Source organism: Corvus brachyrhynchos, unplaced genomic scaffold, assembly GCF_000691975.1.
Source record: "Corvus brachyrhynchos isolate BGI_N302 unplaced genomic scaffold, ASM69197v1 scaffold22, whole genome shotgun sequence".
Lineage (NCBI taxonomy): Eukaryota > Metazoa > Chordata > Aves > Passeriformes > Corvidae > Corvus > Corvus brachyrhynchos.
In genome coordinates this window covers 7,698,261-7,717,711 of record NW_008238355.1, presented here as the reverse complement: position 1 = coordinate 7,717,711, position 19,451 = coordinate 7,698,261, and the positions used below count along the sequence as shown (strand labels likewise).

General features: G+C 34.9%; 1 protein-coding gene across 5 annotated transcripts in view; it reads right to left on the bottom strand.

Annotated features, from left to right (window-relative positions):
* Positions 1-19,451, bottom strand: part of FAM172A (family with sequence similarity 172 member A) — a 259,925-nt gene that overhangs the window by 189,215 nt on the left and 51,259 nt on the right. For all 5 annotated transcript variants that reach the window (XM_017735441.1, XM_017735439.1, XM_017735440.1 and 2 more), the window contains 2 exons: positions 17,202-17,267; positions 8,835-9,026 (listed from right to left, as the gene is read on the bottom strand). In XM_017735441.1, coding sequence (XP_017590930.1) covers positions 8,835-9,026; positions 17,202-17,267 — 258 coding nt within the window. The remainder of the gene's footprint in view (positions 1-8,834; positions 9,027-17,201; positions 17,268-19,451) is intronic.

Genomic DNA, 19,451 nt, shown 5'->3' with positions numbered 1-19,451 from the left:
CTTAATGATTCTATGATTTAGTTTAGCATGGTGACACTCTCAAAAGTCACTATTCGCACTATCATTGACAAAATCACCAGAACAGAAAATGTTGCCAGAAAACCATATGAAATACACTTGAAAATCTCTATTCCATGATGAGATAAAGCACACTTGTAAGCATAGTTTATTACACATGAAAGTGAAGCCTAGCAAACTTTTCATCCTAAATCATACCACCCTGTGAACTACTAGTGCCCCTACCACAACTTTACTGGATGTTCCCACACTGAAATGAGAGACACATCTGCTTTAGCAAATCAGCTAAAGCTAGATCTTACTTGTATGTACTTCACTCAGAGATAAATAACCATGAAGCTATGACACTTCCACAGACCCAGATTCTCTAAATAAAAACAACACTGGATTACAACTTTATTTTCTTTTAAACAAGATCCTAACAAAGTGGCTGGGGACGAAAAAAAAAAAAAAGCCACAAATAATTACTGCATTTCCAAGTACAACCATACTAGTATGTATTTACCCATCAATCTTTCAAATGACACATGTATCATGAATTTAAAATAAACAATAAACTGAAAATCTGTACTGTTGGGGTCCCTCCCCCGCCGTGTAGCCCTGGCAGAGGGGCCCTGAGGGCACAGACACGGGGTTTCCCTGCCCCTGCTCAGCCTCGTTCCCATTGGTTGGTTTGTGTTCCCTGCGCGGGCAGAAGGACCCTTGGTCCCGTGACTGGAACAGTTCCTGGGCAGAGCTCCGGCCATGCGGCTGGGGAAATAAACATCTCTGAAACAGCTATCAAGAATCTGTCTGTCCGTATATATTTCCTTTCCACGGGACTCCTGGTTTGATATATGCGTGTTGCAGTATCCCCACTGCAACACTGTACAGCAACAGAAAAAGCCCCACTGCAATTGCAGAACAATTAAAAAGCCACAGTTCCACAGCCAACTTGCCACAGGCAGATGCCCAAAACCACAAAGAAATACTAGTACAGTTCTGGACTTGAGACTAGTCTATACGTTCTTGCTAAAGTTTTGTAACAAATCTGTATGAAGAATAATCTCTACCAGAAAAACTATTCCGGTGGTACAGATCCCATTCCAATGTGGCTTATTAGAAAATACAATGTTGTACTTCTGTAAAACATTGGTTATGTATTTGCTAAAATCTTGTTTAGTTACTGTTGCACGGTACTGTGATTTTATTTCCCTTAGGAAAAATAAAAAGTTCAGATAAGTAAATAATTAATGAATGGTAAGAACCTTTTATTCTAAAGACATTCATGCATTATTTATTGATATTTTGTACAGTAGGCATATACTACACTATGTATGAAAGCACCATTTTTACTCAGGCTTTGCCTTTCAAAATAGCTGCTTCAATAAAAATGATTATACGAAAAAAAAGTCATTAAAGCCTCAATAAATTTCTCATAAAACCTGACATTATCAAACAATTATTGCAAAGCGAGATGAATTTAATTTCAGTGTAAACCTCTTCATCTTTGTAGAAAGAAATGATCATATATACAGAATGTCCATATAATGCTATTTAGACCTAAATTTTATAATTAGTGAATGTATATTACAATTAAGGCTTATTTATTAAGGTTTGAGGTTGCAAATGTGTTCTGTTAGCTAAAATGACTATTTGCAGAATCAATGTGTGGGTAGGAAATGAGAAAGCTAGCAAATCTGAAGTTGTATTTTTGTATAGAATTTAATCTCCATTCTTACAGTTATTAGAATACGCAGACAATAAGACTACAAAATTAATGCACTGTCTGATAGATGACATTACTTTTGAAGCAGATTGATTTTGTAATACTGCACACATTTAAACAAAAGCTCATAGTTTTAAAAACAAAAGGGAGGGAAAATACAGTAGAAGTGCAAACCTGACCTATCTCTAATCTTTTCTTTTCAAACCTAGGCTACTCAAGAATCTTCAACTAATTATTCCATTTTATTGATGGCATTTTTCCCAAGGGAAGTTATTTAAAAAGTTTAACCCCTGAGCAAGTCATGGCTTCTCCTGCCTTTGAAAGTGTCAAGTGCATTGATTATAACTGCAGGAAGTGTTACCTTCTACCCAGAGAATCTCACCCTGCACAATCTTAAACACTGTCTCTCTCCCAAAACGGCTTTGATTCAGCAATTCAGACCGCTTCAGCTGATATTAAAGGCAGAAGCACCACAGAAAAGGGATCAGCAGTTAAAACGAAATACAAAGAGGAAAAAGCCCAGATCTTGAATATAGTACCACAAAGCTTGAGAGAAAAGCAGATTTGAAAAAGACATCAGAGTGACTAAAAAAAGAACAACATGACAGAAATTAAACAAGATTTTTATGTTCCCCTTCTATGCATTTAAGCTCATCTCAACCTCTATTGAAATTCTGATCATACCCAAACCCCAAGGCTTTTGACATACTTTCAAAAATCCACACCCCTTCTCACTCTTTTTTAAGTCTCCAGAGTCACTGCTGGGTACCCAACAAGTTGAACGGGGGGGAAGGGTCCTGGTATGGATTCTTCCTGGAAAGGAAGAATCCTAATATGCATATGATGAAAAAGGCCATTTAAACTCATATTAAACTTTTTTCTTAAAATGATGGTGACTATTTAAATGTTCATTTTTAAATGTTCAAGTGTCCTTAACCTAACACTTAGCCAATTTAAAAATGGCTGAAAAAGTATGAATGGAGGAAAAGATATTTTAAGCCACATTTATCCAAATATCTTTATCTTGAACAGTGATTTTCTTAGGTCAGTGACAAAGTACTAGTAAAATAACACAAGGTGCTACTGGACTCTAAAACACAACAACAAGCAGAATAAAGGAAGACAAAGCAAACTCTAAATAGCTCTATATTATCAAATTATGTAGCACAAAAAAATGTAAAGAATGTAATACACACAATTAATACAACAATGGTAACATGCATCTTGGAAAGGACGCACTAAATTCCAAAGAGAGTTTTAGAATTGCAAGTGGATTTTTTTTTTCCAGTTCAGTCATGACAGGGCCAGAAGGTAATGATACATCTGCCATGATGCAACAAGCAGACCTGTCTTCTGTCAAGAGTTGAAATCATAAAGGAATAAGCTGTCGTTAGCAACCCCTCTCCAAACAGTAGAGCTGTCATCTCATTGTTTTCCTCTGTTCGCATGGGGGCTGATGTGGGTTTATATACCCTGTCAGCTCAGTATTAGTCTAAGCTTTTAACCTTTTCTTGAATTTCTGACTTAATATTTTAACTCCTATACAGCTGATCATGTATTACTATGTATTTTGTGATCAATTAATATTGCTTTCACTATGCAAATTTTCCTTCTATCTGCTTGGTGACTAGCATTTGAGAGATTATTAATCCCTAATGACATGTTTTTGAAAGAATTTTCTTTCCAGGGTATGGTGGATTTTAAGCCAATTATACGTGACTCATTATTTAGTTATACATTGTCATTTGTGTTTATGTTTTTGGAAAGATCTCAAAAGATCATCCAAACACCCCTAAGTTTTCTTAGTATAATTCCCATAAAAGCAGGAGTTCTAAACACAAGTCTTCTCTGCTAAAAAGGACTTAACAGGCAATGCTAGTTCTATGGTCTAACAGAATGAATAAGCCGAGTACATATACCAGTCAGAAAAGTAGCATTTGAAATAAAACAATACAGCAAATTATTGCCCATTTTAGTGAAAGTCGACAGTTCAATAATACATTAGAAAACCCAAATAAGATTAAGATTGCTCTGGCACTGTAACTGACCAGTAATAAATAAATGAGGTATTTTAACATCCTTCTGCAACAATATACTTAAAAGACATAAAAGGCACATGAATATTAGTATTCTGTGGCAGAACTGTAATTGCAGTGAAATGTCAGCTGCTTTTTTTTCCAGAAAGTGTTACTTGCCCATATTACTGATACTATGCTAAGCTTGTATAAACCGTAAGACCAAAACAAAAAGGATGTTTGTCTAACAAAATATTCTATACTTAAAAGTGAGATTTTAATGTTTTTTAGCAAGAATTTTTGTTAGTGTAATTTAAACATAATTTCTGGGCAACAATATGTAAATATCCATTATTGAAACTGACTGATTTTTACGAAGTGGAAAGAGAAAATACAGAATACAAAATACAAAATAGTATGTGTTATCATACTAGTTACTAACCACTAAGACTACTAAATCACATAAAAGTTATATGGGAAAATTTACTGCTGTTACACTGAATGTTTTGTTGTTCCATTCAACTGCCTTACAAAACTAATGACATCTTACTGCATGCTGACAAAAGTAATAACCCTCACCAATTCTTAGTAAATATTGCCAACCTGACAGTCTTGTTCAAATGAATGACATTAATATAAGTGAATAAATCCAATATTATGACCGAAGAGAACAGAGATTGTGAAAAAAATGAAGACTAAGATGAATACAACAGACAACTGAAGCTGAAAACCCTGTTTTATCCGTTATTAAAGAAACATTTCCACAGCTAATACCCATCTCACGCAAACCTTCGGTTTATTGTTTGTTCATGGAAAGTCAGATTTTTAGGTCCTGCTCTATTTCTTCTGAAAAACTTGTCCAGGTTCTTCAAAGAACCTATTTTCTGGGTATATGTCAAATATAAATTCTCCATTAAATAATAATACAAGTATCTAAGATATCTTAAGATCTGAATTTGAAATCAGGCAACAATTGTTCGGTTGTTTTTAATTATTATTTTTTTTAATTAATAAGCAACAGTTGCTGTGGTTGAATTTTACTAGCATCCCTGGGACCACAGCTACCTTAGGCAACAAATGCACTGAATTTCCAAAGACAAAGAAAACATCCAATGGCCTTCCTGTACTTGTGCAGTAAACTAATATCCTCTTTATTCCTAGAAGAATCAAAAACAGCATTACTCCAAAATTCTTCACAATGTCCAACCAAGGAAACATTCTGTTTCCCCAATGAACAAATTTCCTCCCTAAGTACAACTGCAGCCTCTCCTTCTCTAACACAGTGAACATTGGAGCCCTCAACAACCACGACGAAACCAGGAACATAAATATTTAATTCTTGACATCCCAAGTATATGTCCTCATCACTAAATCAAAGAATTTACCTCTGTCTCTCATCACCTTTTCCTGGCACTACTACATGGCTAAATAACAACTGATCTGAGAAGAGCCTGACTGGACCAACCTAGACAAGCCATTTAGGCAAAACACAGAAGAGACAGATTAAAATCACTCTTCTAATCTACATGTATTTATATCATTTACATTTACTTTTTTATAAAAAGTGGAGTATCTTCAGACCAGAATTCTCATTATAAATGGAACAGCCCTTCATTCCCAGGGGAGGGACTTGAACTTCAGTCTCTCATGCATCAGATAACTGCTTCTGTCAAAAATCAGTGTTTCCCACTAGAGAAAGTTTCAACAGAAAATTTCTATTTTAATGAGACAACAAATCTATGCAATATTTTTGTACTGTATTTACAGCACATTGCCAGCTTCTTTTGTTTTAAACATCTTTATTAATAAGTATTTAATTTAGCTTTTGTTACATTCTTACTGCTTTATTAGCAGATTTGTCTTTTCCATACTTGTTTTTCTAAAATAGGTTTTGTCCTACCACATTTTTATGTATTTACATGTGTTTTTCACATTGTGTACAATTTTCTCCCTCCTTCTTTTCCTACAATCTGTTCTCTATCTAGTTGCTTATTTGTTCTCTTTGTTCATATTTTAACATCTCTTTTACACTACCAAGTTTGACTTTTCAAGTTAACACAATAATGTTACCTCTTCACATAAACCCTTACCACCTACTCAGAACACCTCTTACACAAAAGATCTAATCTGCACAACAGGGCTTGATATAAAACATGGAAGGACAACCATTACCAACAGGAATTGCACAGATGAAAAGAAAAACGCATTTCTAGCTACTTGAATTCTCACCAGGATATTTCTCTTTGAATCTTCTCTTTAAAATGTGCAGCAGCCCCATAAGACTAGAATTTTAAAATACAGAATTTTAAGCCTGTACATTGCTCTTTTGTTCCATACATGCTTGAAAAGTAGGGTTTCTTAATTCTGTTTTCCTCAAAAATGTTGTATCAGAGAGTAATAGTTTCTACTCTTCCCTTAACTTCCTGTTTAGAAGTATCAGTTCATCCTGCTCAATCCGCTGCTCACTGATAACCCCAGCTGTTGCAGGGATGCAACTGTTTTCAGTTTTTCCAAGAAATGAACGGAGAAGAGAAGCATAGAGAAAAGCAGCAGAGAAAAAGTTGTGGGTTTTGGTCTACTTAGTGGGTGGTTTTTTGCTTGTCTGAGTTTTTTCTAAGAAAAGCAGGTATTTCTGAATTAGTTCCTGTACAGAAGACATTAAAGCACTGCTTTTGCAATTTTTAATTTTTATTTTTTATATTAAAACCTAATCTTCAGCAAATGTTTTAAGCTGGCTGCAGTGTCTGCATGTGCTGCAAAGTCACAACAGATCACTGGAATTTTCAAATCCTACATATCATTATCCACTTCAAATTCATGTAAGTCTATTAGGAAAAAAATCTATGTTCTCTTGTCATCAGCACTGATGCTTTGATAAGGTCTGCTGGTTTCATTCAAGAACAAGACCTCTCCTTAGAAGAAACACAGAAAGATCTAAGAAAACAATTCCTTACTTCAAATAATGTTGTACAAGGAGTTAGCACAATTTTCATTCAAGCTATTTATCATCTAAGCTAGTTATTTTCATTTCGTAAGAGACAGAAGTGCCTAAATCAACTAGAGGACTGAACACCAGAAAACCCAGAAAAGGATATAATTTTTACTATTATTTTTGTTATATGGAATCCTTACACTCAGTCTACCATAATTTCCTGCATTCAGAAATGTAATTTTTATAATCTGTACCTGAAGCTGACATGATATCAGCATGTACCTATATGTATTCTCTTTTTAGTCATAACCTAATGATTCTAAATACTTTCAGTGGTGTCCAACTTCCATAAAATATTGCCTTACCTAACCAGATACACAACTTATTCCCACTACAGTGATTACAGGATACAAAAAAATAGCAGCACATTTAATGACATAACTGAATTTAACACAATTGAATACAATCTTTCTTCATTTTGCATAACAAAATCACTGTAAAATAATATGTGTCCTAAACATGTAGTACATATATCAGAATTTTAAGACGCACAAAAAGGGACAGTGGGTTTTACAGTAGCTGGAATTACTGAACTAAAGAGAACTACAAATTTAAAAACCATATTAGGAAAAAGCTCAAAACCCACAAAGTTTGATATACCAATGTTATCTAATGATTACATTTTTGTAAAAATATTTTCTCATCCAACAGTTGGGACTTTTTTGTGTTTTTTAAGAAGCACTCAAAATGCAGAGAAAAATAATATGGTTTTAAGTATTACAACCATTTGAGAAAAGAGAGGCCTGATCTCTGTCATATGGGCACAAATCATTGCACAAAATAAATAAAAATAATGGAACAGCAAAAAGAAATATAACTCTCCTCTGCTAGAAATACACCCTTAAAAATTATCTGTTAAATTAGGGTTAGTACCCCAGTTTGAAATACTTGGTCTCTCATGTTACCCAAGACAGCAGCATCTCTAGGAAAGAACAAAAATGCGAGCACGTAAGCACTGCTACAAAAACTGAAGTAGCTACAGCTATTTGGGTGTCTTGGGAAAGGTTTTGGAACCTGCACTAAAGGTCCCATACTGGACCTACCATACACCTGTATTGCACTCAGTAATCCTGAAGTACTTTTTGTTCTGTCTCTGAATCTTGACTTAAAATGAATAAAAAACTTAATATTAGAAAAAGATAAGCCTCACTTTCACAGGGCTAGTTTTCCTTTTCTCACGTAGTGTAGTCTGGTGCTTTGATAGTGGGTAAAACAAACCAAAAATAACTTAACAGCCTAATGTTTTTATATGTTTTCTTTCTTTGCTTTATTGAAATAAAAAAGTGCCATTTTTTATCCTGAATACTTTTAAGACAGCTGTAAAAATTGTCTAGCGAAATATGAAACAGTAACAGTAGCAACACTGATATTTAGCATAGAACATTAACTTGGCAAATACAATAGAAATAAAGTGTCTTGAATAGGCTCTTCTAATGTTTACTACGTGAAGTTTCATTTAGGTAGCAGGATGCACAGGATGAATTACACCTGCAAAGTTCCAATGACAAAAACAAAACACCAACTGTCCACTGTCTCTCAAACAGATGTAACAAAACAGTGTCAACAAAATGTGAATGTCTTCTACTGTCAAATAATCAGAATGAATCAGTATTTAGTACAAATCTGAAAACGACTGTGCCTCTAATAAATTCAGTACAAGCCTAGTAAAAAAGATTGCTGTTATCATGAAAGCTCATGTTACCATTAGATTACACCATCATTGAGCAATAATATGTACAAATTTAATGATATATAAAATGAAACAATCCAAATTGTACCAAATTTCTGTAGTGTTTTCTACTGCATTTAATCACCTGCTAATGGCTCTTGTCATACTATCTGCTGTATTAAACTACAGGGCAGTCCCAACACAACAAGCAACTAAATTTTTTTTTACTGCAAGACAGGAACCTGGTTCCACTAGAAAAAAGTTCCAATAAAACCAAACAAGTATTCCCATGACAAATAAAATGATCACTCAGTAAAATACAGAACACAGATTAAAAAATTAAAACATCACAGGTTCACAGCTCTTCATACACTGGCACACAGGTGCACATCCATAGCGCACACAACCTTGCATCCATGCACTTTCACTTACCTCAATAGCTCTCTTTATATACGGTATCTGCGTCCCACTGTCCAGATCTTCATTAATTATGAGTCTCCTAGCCCACTGACCAGCTCTGACAACACCATTACCATGAATTAGGACCAACAGCTTGTCAGGATTTATTAATGCATCTTCACTCATAAAGATAAAGCTCTTTGGTTCAGTCTCAGTTGCATCAACCTGCAGTTACCGACAACATACATTTTAATGCATCCATAAAATTCTTTGAAAGAAAACCTGTAGCTTTAAAGTTATCTACCAAATTTATATAAAAGCATTCACCATTTAACAACTATTTCAATGCATTTGTGCCCAGTACTAAATAAAAATAAAGCAAAATATGCAACATAACTTTGAAACATATAAACATACCACATTTTAGAACAGCAATCCAAGGTGCATTTAAAATTAAGAAAAGGAGTAAGAGAGGTCTTAAGCTTTGAAACATCAGTTGTTCATAGAAATTTACAGGAAAGAAAAAGTCCATAAATGAGCAATCAGAGATAGCGAGTGGGGGGGAAGCAAATAATTTCTCACCTCTGATATGCCTGAAGCAACAATAAAATTCTTACATAATGCAAGAAAAAAATCCTGGAAAGTTCCAAATCAACCACCTCAACATAAATACTCAATAAGCCATGTAGGAAACAGTACTGTAAATTTGTCTGTTACAAATTTAATAGGATAGGTCTAATAAAATATAGAAATCCAATTTGGGTCTAAATAATAGCTTCATTAAAAGTCCTCCTGCACTAGGGTCAATGCTCAGATACTTTGGTGTAGGAGGAGACCAACAGTTAGCTTTGATACTCAGTAAATTGCAACCTAATACCACATTTTGTCTTTAAGAGAGTAAAGCAGTACTTTTTGTTCAATACACACTAAAGGTTTTACACTTGGTTTAGCAAGCCTACCTCAAGACAAAAGAACTGTCCTGGTGTAAATACCATGAGGGCAAAACAAATATACATGTCTACTCGTTCTTCTCTTTCTACTATATGAATACATAGAAAAGAAAGAACAAAACAGGCAAATCTCCCCCTTCTACTATACTCCACACCCCTCCACGCCCATGGCCTAACTGTCCAGCTACTAGGAACATGCTCTGCAACAGTGAAGAAAAACAGATCAGGTTATAATATCCATGTTGAGAAAAAAGGAACTGGCTGTTTGGATTATATTAGTTTTTTCTCATATATGGGTATGTATTCTTAGCTACCCTTACCATAGGAAAAATTAAATCTGCATGCATCTTCAGACTTTTTAAGTGTTCCTATCAAATATTTTTTTGAATTAAGTCAGTGAGGCTACTTGAACAAAACAAATTTGTACGTGAAAGAATAGTCATGTCTTTCTTCAGCATTTGCCATAGTACTGAAGACCATATTCCCCTGCTCTAAAATAAAGTAACATCTCATGCACCAGCAAATGTACTCATTTTCTCTCACACTTTGTGCAAAAATAGAAAATATCGTAAAGAGTATGTTCTACTGAAAAGACTGTGGCTACACTCAGATCATGCTGCTGCTTCTGAAGTAGCAGTATTGACACCTTAAAAGGTAAAACAGATTAGGTAAAAAGTCAGCCAACACTGAATCCCAGATAGTACTTGGCAAGGTATAACTGACTTCTACCCATAAACTGAATATTTACAACACTATAATTAAGAAAAAAAAGTTATGAATTTTCATTTCAGATTAATGTGTAACTGAGCTGTAGCTTTTAGCACTTATAAACTAAAACTTTGTGTAGTATATAGGAAATACTAGCATTTAGTAATCATATGCACTAGAAGATATAACTAGCTCACACTTCTGCAAAGAAGTTAATTTTAAACAACTAAAATATCTACCAAGATCATAAAAAAAATTATTTTGATTCTTTTCCCAAAATTAAACACATTTGGAGACTTTTTGCAAGCTAACTCACCTTCAAACAGTAGTAATTTATTAGATCCAGATTTCACTAAAGAATGCACATAAAGGTCACTCCTATACACAACCTTACTTTACTGACAGATCAATGTAGAATACATTTAATGCTGGACACACTGAGGCCACATAAAATAATATGCATTTATTAGCCACTTTTTCTTCTGGACTCAAGGACACTGATTTCTGATCACGTAAATCTAAACTGAATAAATACAGGAAGATTTTTTTTTTTTAACATTTTTAACATTTTAAATTTTTTAACATGTTTAATTTAACAATTTGATTCAACATTGCTGTTCACAGGTGAGAACAATCTTCCAGTAATCTGTAGCTAGGCATGTCAAACAGATCTAAATTACAATGATAATTTACTGTTTAAAACTACTGGTTAGTTTTCTTTTTCTTGGATTTTTTTCCCAATGCACAGTAATTCTGTAAAGTTTATGAATGTAGACAGCTATGGTGAGATCTCTCTAGCTATTATGACATTCTTAAGGTTTTCAAACAGTAAATTTCTTTTTTCCATATGACATCTGTCTCTAATGAGTTATCACCTAATACAGTAGTATCAGTCTATAAAGTATTTCAGCAGCACACTAGTTAGTATTTTGCACAGCTGCTATCAATATATTAAATGTAGTTAAAATCAAACTACACTTGAAATCTATTCTTATTGACATCCTTGCTACCACATCAACAATTAGCCATTACTAACCCAAGATGTATGACATCTGACTAGGTTCCAGGAATTTTTTATTTGGTGTATTGGAGGTTTTTAGGTTTAAAATTAAATGTTAAAAAGGGGAAAAAAATCCACTAGTATTTTTCTTATTATTTTTCTTACTAAATATTTTACTTATTTCAGTTAAGAAACATGACAACAATTATGAGCCTCAAGCCTACAAAGTGAAAACAGGTATAATTGGAGGAAAGAACGTGGCAAATAAGTGGAATTGAAACTGAAAAGACTCAAAAAACATTGTGAGAATTGTAAGTAGCTGGGGGAGAGAGAAAATTGCTCATTTGCGTCCCAAGATGAAAAGTCTTCTTTTATATGTTTCAACATAAACCTCACTAACTCACTTAGGTTACAGTCTTCACAATACTGAAAATCCTAATTTAGAATTTTTTAATCAAAAATGTAAAACTGAGAACCGCTGATCAATATCACAGGCAGCTAATCAACATTTGACTATTACCACAACTAACTTAACAAACCAAAAATTGGTGGAAATTTTACGAACAAATATTAACTTTACTTAGGTAACAAAACTGGCAAAAGGAACATTACAGACCATTGTTGCTCAAAGAAAAATAGTTCCTGGATGAACTTTAACCTATTGAAGTGAAAGAGGAAAGCATTGATAACTTAGAAGATTCTGCAAAGTGAGGCATTTAAGTGCCATTGTCAATTAAACATGTGTTCTGGTTTCAGCCAGGACAGAGTTAATTTCTTCTCAGTAGCTGAGTGCTGTGTTTTGGCTTCAGAACAAGAATGGTGTTGATAACACACTGATATCTTGGGGTTTTGCTAAGTTGTGTTTAACCGAAGTCAAGGACTTCCGTTTCCTTGTCTCATGCTCCACCAGTGAGAAGGTAGGCAAAATAAACTCAGAGGGAGCATGGCTGGGACAGGCGACCTGAAGTGACCAAAGGAATATTCCACACCCCAGAACATCATGACCAGGATATAAACTGGGGGGAGTTACCCAGAAGCATGGCTGATCTGGGTTCAGGAATCGGGGGTCTAGCATCTGTCAGTGAGTGGTGAGCAATTGCATCGCACATCACTTGTTTTTTGTCTTACTATTATCATTTATCATTATCACTCTAATTTACTTCATTTTAGGTTATGAGATAAAACTCTTTTTATCTCAGCTAACAAGTTTTACTTGGATTCTCCTCCCCATTCCACTGGTGCTGGGGAAGGTAAAAGGGGGTTCGAGCAAGCGGCTGCATGGTGCTTAATTTCCAGCTAGGTTTAAAGCACTACAACATGTTACTAATTATTTAAACTTCCATCTCAAGCTTCCCCAGAAGCTGTTAAAGAAGCAGTTAATTCAGAGGCACACTCTATTTGTCCTCAACAGCTAAAGAAGAGCAAAGATCAATCACTGATTATGCCACTAAAACTAGAGAAATATAAATACTACATCTGGCTAAAAAAATTACAGTCTTCTTTTTATTCCTAACATAATCTTCAATGGAGCCAAAATGAAACTTTGAAAGTAGTAACTGAATGGCCTCTCCCTGAATATGAGACTCTTCATCAAAAATTTCAAGTCCAGTAGTGTATGTTGAACATTATTAGAAGTATAGTGCTTTACAGTAACAATAATGCAACGTGGATCTTGGCCTCCCTGTGTAAGAAAAAAATGTTCAGAACTGTTCAGTCAAAGATGCTGGCATAATAAATTAATTGGCAAGCTCTCCTGATCCGCCAACTGATCTTATTTTCATATCTGAAAAGAAATTAATGAATTTTCGTATCCAAAACTGAAGCGGCCACCTAAGAAAGCAAAACGAAGTCAGCAAGTTGGACTTTACACACAAGGTTGAAATTAAGGAAGATGAGAGAACGTGAAACGCCATCATGCTAAACGTTCGAAGCACATCATTTCCATTCCCTACTAAAATCATGCTGAACTAAAGAACACCTCACCTAACACAGTCCCGAAACACATTTCAAATATTCAAAAATCACTGCACTGCCAACTTCATTACCAGCTGACAGAAAAAGGAAAGCCAAAACACCAACTTTCTGATCACCTGTGACTAGGTTAAAAGAAAAAAAGTTTTTGTATTCATCCCTAAAATATCCATCTAAAAATGCTTTACATATATATATATATTTACATATATATAAGCCATCTTGGTCAGTTGAAGGTGTAGGGTCCGATTGCATAGGGAAGCAGTAACAAAACAGCGTTATAGAATGATTCTTGCCTGGTTTTGACAGCCAGTAACTTTGGAACCTTGCAAGCCAGAGTTTACATAACTGGGCAGGCATGTACAATAGTTCAAGGCACCTATCCCACCTTAATATCGTCAAATGGGTTTTTTGTATGCATTTATACCTCTCTCCTTGATAGTACTCTGTGGCAATGAGTTCCACAATATAATTGGGACATATATGAAATAATACTGTCTCTTCCAGTAGAGATCTCCTGCCAGATAATTTAAACTTGATGCCCCTTAGGTTCTCTATTATGAAAAAAGCAAAAACCCATTCCCTATTCATCTTCTCTTCACCTTTCATGATTTTATAGATTTGTCATATTCCTTCCTCAGTCATCTATTTTCCAAGCTGAAGAACCTTTGTTTAATCTTTCTTTGTCTGAAAAGCATTTCATGCCTGTGATCATCCTTGCAACCCTCCTCTGTATTTTTTTTAAAATTCTTCATATCCTTTTTGATATGGTATCCAGACTTCATGCAGTGTTTAACATGAAGGCCCACATAATGAGTGGAATGACGATGTTTTTCTGTTTTGTTCTCGATACCTCATAATTCCTAATATCCTATTTGCTTTGAGGGTTTTTGACTGCCATTGAGCACTCACTGATGTTCTCAGAGAACTACTCACAATCACTCCAAGCTCTTTCCTGAGTTGTAATACCTCATGTAGAGGCCACTGTTGTCTTTACAGAGTGAGTTATCTTCCCCATAATTTTATATTTACCAGAATTGAATCTCCTGTCATTTAATCATCCAGTTATTCAGCATCAAGAAATAATTCCCCAACTCATCATAATCAACTTTAGGTTTAACTATCCCAAATAATTTTAGAAGAAAACAAGAAAAATTTGTATTAATTACTTTTCTTCTTTTGTTTACAACTATCTCAGGCCTTAATAGCATTTTGCTGGTAACAGATTATTTCATCTGTAGAATACTAACACCTTTCTCCCCTTTTAACCAATTAACTCTAAAGGGGACTTCCTTCTTAAAAGCATTTGTTAAGTTTGTTGACAGTTCATTGGAAATACATGTACTCTTTTACTGACAAGATTTTTCTTCTTCATGTGATCTCTGACTCCTGCAATGAATTCTGGTAGGTTTTTTTTAAAAATAAACTTGTACTCATTTCCCCCAATACATTATTGTTATTACTAACTGATTTCAGCAGTAAGTTACATACAAATTGGCTGTTCTGCAGCTTCCTGTTTGACTTCTTATAGAACCCTACATTTTAAAAAAATCTCATCCTGGAATTTGTCTATAGTACAATATATTAACTTCTCCCAAGGTCTCCTCCATTGGTATGACAAATTTCAGACAGTTGCTCAGAATTATAGCCTGTTAAAAAAAAAAAAAAAAGCATGTGGAAATTGGACAATTAATATTGAAAATTATGATATTAGTTTTTCTTATTTGACCTGGGTGTTCATTTTAACTGCAGTTCATCTATTTGCCTTATCAGTTCTCTTTTATTATTAGCCTTTACAACTCTAACAAGCTGCTCAAATTTGTTTTTTGTGATCTTACTGTGATTTTATATGTAACTTGCCAACATTTATATTATTATATACCTTCTATTCTCACCCTAGAAGTTGTCTTATTACTTTTATTAGTCTCCTTTACTAGTCTAAACTAGAGGGTTTTGTGTTGTTACTTGGGGGTCTGTCACTGGTGATTTAAACCTAGCTTTCACACAGCTTTAATTTTTCAGCTTCTACATACATAGTATCAATTTTTCATTTCTGTATGTGCCTTCATAACCTATTTTTGACTGTGGTGAGGGCTCGCTACACATAACAGCCATTCCTGAAGAACGGTGCTCATACCTTGCGTGAATTTTTCCACAATGCTCACAATTAGAAATCTGCATATTCTGTGAGTTCTTACTTTGCTCCAAAATGCAATTAAATTATGACATTTCACAGAAGTTGGAAGTCATACATTTGAGAATAGCTTAAATGTATTACTGAACAACTGTATTCATGCTCACTACACAATTTCTAAGTACGAGTAAACAGAGATTAATCCAAAAGTGGGAGCTAGCCAGGACCATTCCTCTTCCGAGCCAAGAAACCCAAACCTTAGAGCCAGGCAGAAGAATCACCGCAAGTGTGACATAGGTGATGGAGGTGCTGTAATATTCATCCCAAGTTTCTTCATCTTCATGTTTTGGAGCTAATTGATCAGCCTTAGCACTGCATTACTTAAATGAATATTCCTTTTTAGGCATCAAAGGAAGTCCTATAGCCTTAAAATTTGGGCACTTCGAAGTTTATAAATGACAGCTTCATGGTTTCACAGACAAAGTGTGACATGGCTTGAGAAGTCTTTTGATGCATTATCTGTCTGGAAGTAATTCTTCAACCAAAACTTCACCAGCAAAGAAAATTAGCAAAGAAGCTGGAGATCACAGCTAGCACTGCACCAGGCAGACCATCATGATGAAATTGATACTATGTCTGTGTACACAGAACAACCTGAAGTGGGGAAATGCTTTCTCAGTCTCGGTTCTCTGGGCACTGGTGCAACCAGCAGGCTGCGAGTATGGAGGAGAGCTGCTGCTTGCCCTTCGACTTCTCTGTGAACCTCAAAGCTCAGCTCCTTCTGCCATGACCAGGAGACACTGAAAAAGCCCTTCTAGGAAACTGTTAGTAGTTTGGGCAGGTCATCAAAACATTCCCTAAGCAACACTCAGAGAATGGAAATGGGAATGGTGAAATGTTACAGAACTGTTAAAGCAAGACTTTTTCCTTCCTTACCCTAAACAGGTTTTCCTTGACTGACTAGGAAGGCTCAGCGGAGAACAACAGTAATTCAAAAGATTTCAAAGAGCATAGGAATCCTTCATAATGATGGAAAATTTACACAGTGCTGTCACACTCCAGTCTCCCCTGCACTCTCCAGTATAGAATATAAAAATACCTGAACATCATCATATCACATCACAGGTATTTATAAACACTCTGATATGTGGGGGAGCACTTCACCTCTTCCAAGGGTTGATCGAATATTTTCACTAAGCAACATAACTACTTTGAATTACATAAATATTACAAATTACTGAAAAAGTGTTTTTTAAAAAATTACTTGGAATAGTTTACTGATACTCAATGTGAGTGTAGTCCTCTGCCTGCAAAGACATTTCTGTTCTGTACATCCAGCTGTAGACATCTCAAAATATCCACAAATACTTTTCAGAAAGCTTATGGCTCTCCTATTAAAAGCCCCACATTTTGAAAATTCTGGTATCTGGAAAGGTAAGGAAGGCTCAGTTGGAGAAATGAAACACATGAGAAGTGAGGTGGAACCACATCTCCAGATGCATACACGTGCAAAATTTGAAGGCAATGCCCTGCACAGAGCCCTAGCACACCTTGTCTTTATATGAATATTGGATCACAGGCTATGCCGGGTACAGATTCAAAAAAACAACGCCTTTGGAAAAATAAATTATACTTACTGGAAGAGTTACTTTCTTCAAGTGGCATTCCTTCTGCAGTAGTTCATAAATGTATTTAGTAATGATCTGAAAAAAAGAAAAAAATATAAATGCCACCAGATACTGAAACACTTACAATAATGACATACGCAGGCAGACAATTTAAAGGCTAATTGGTTAAACTTCTAAGCACTTGTGTATGTTTTGCCACTTTTCTGAATCCTTTACTATATAACTAATTATAGAACTTAGAGCTTTAGACAAAAAATTCTGTCTGTTACACAGGAAAGACTTCTTTCCAGTACAATGGAATGGTAACTGTACCTATGAATCCATTTTGCACTGCTGTGCGCATAATCAGGTGAATAATAACCTCAAAACCAAGGTTTATAACCAATTAATATATACTCAGAAGTAGAAGAAAGGCTCTCCTTCTAAAGATATACTTTTAAAGCTTTTTTTTACTAGCAGATTTCAGGAATTCTCTCCCCTCCAGGTTCACTTCATGATTTACATGGAGAGCAGATCTGTAGCCAGCCACAGCTAAGTTACCTTGCCATTTCTGCTCACTGAACAGGGGAGGTATGGGTCAAAGGTTCCTAAATAGAAGAAAACCCCATACAGATTCCCCACTATGGGGCAAGCTTGTATCTCTTTTCTCCATGTAGGAATAAAATTGAAATTTCACACCCAAAACAAAAGGTATCATTTCAGAAAGCAAGCAAAGGAAAAAAAAAAAAAACCAACAAAAAACCCCAACACAAAATCCCAGACAAAGCAACCCAAAAAAAAAAAAAAACCAACAAAAAACCCCAACACAAAAGCCCAGACAAAGCACCCCAAAAAAAAAAAAAAACCCAAACAAAACCAAACCAAACCAAACCAAAAACACAAAACCAAAACAAAACCCACCAGAAAACAAAAAAAAAAAAAACCAACAAAACCCACAAAAATCAACCTAGTTGCAACAAAAGACTTGCCATCTCAAATGTAACAAAACTGTTCACATTTCAAAGCCTTGCCTACTATCTAGGGATTTTTTTTTTTTGTCCTTACATATTCTAAGAAAAATGGAGATGTAGATGTAAAAACTTTGTAACTATTATTAACTTGTGAATTAAACTGAGGAACAAACTGGAACTTCGTCCATTTGAGCCTGTAAAAATGGTTTGGAAGCTAGTGACTGGATTTGAATGGCTACAAGAGTTTGAAAAGAAAAAAAAAGGCAAATTAGAGAGGTTAAAAAAAAGAACTCATTAAGAGGCTGAAATGATGCTTGCCTTCTCTTTAAAGCTTGGAGAACTGTATTTAAATTCCAGACAGGACAAGATCTAAGTCTCAGAATATTAATCCAAGAATATCTGGGTACAAACCCAGACAGTGTTCTTTAGTCCATCCCCTCAAGGCCACAATTATACCCATGTGAACCCACAGTATATTAAGCCCCAACAGAAACATCACTGTAACAAAGGTCTCAAGTGATGGCATCTTAGCAACACACTATGATCCAAGCAAGTAGGAGCCAGAGTATCATAAACTTCAAATTTAATTTTCCAAATGCACAATTATGGAAAAAAGTTTCAATGAAGTCCAAAAGTTTTTATTATGTAAATGTGAGGAAACACAATATGCAAATGTTTGGAACACATATGAACAAACTGGAGGTGCTGATGAAAGATAATTAAAAATGTTGGTATATGCCCCTCCCCTCCTTTCACTAAAACCCCAAATCTTTATTAGGATTATAAGAATTCTTTGTGATCCTGATCAAATACATTTATTGACAGAATTATGTTCAAAAACCTTTATGGCTTACAGAAAATCAGTCTTTCTGAACATTATTATCTACACAGAAACTGCATTTGGAGAAGGAATTCAGCTGCGAGTGATGAGTTGATTTAAGACATGTTTATCCCCAAAGCAGTATGCTAGGAACATGCATACAGTGTTATTTTACCTTCAGGGGCAAACTTTTTATGGTTCACCGAAATTGACTGCAGTGTAACACCAACAAGTAAAGCAGTTAAGTTCCTGCAGTCTCAAATGCTAATGTTGTACAGACATTAAAGTAAATATAATGATAATATGGCCTGCAACATAGAAATTTTGTTTTTAACTCTCAATTCAGGCATCTACACACTGTCAAAATGACTAAAATAACACTTGGAAAAGAAAAAAATTACTCTGCAGAAAATATATTTTACACACTACTTGTAAAATTCTACCCTTTTTGCAGCTATTTGTATCTATTTCTTCTATTCTTTCTCATTT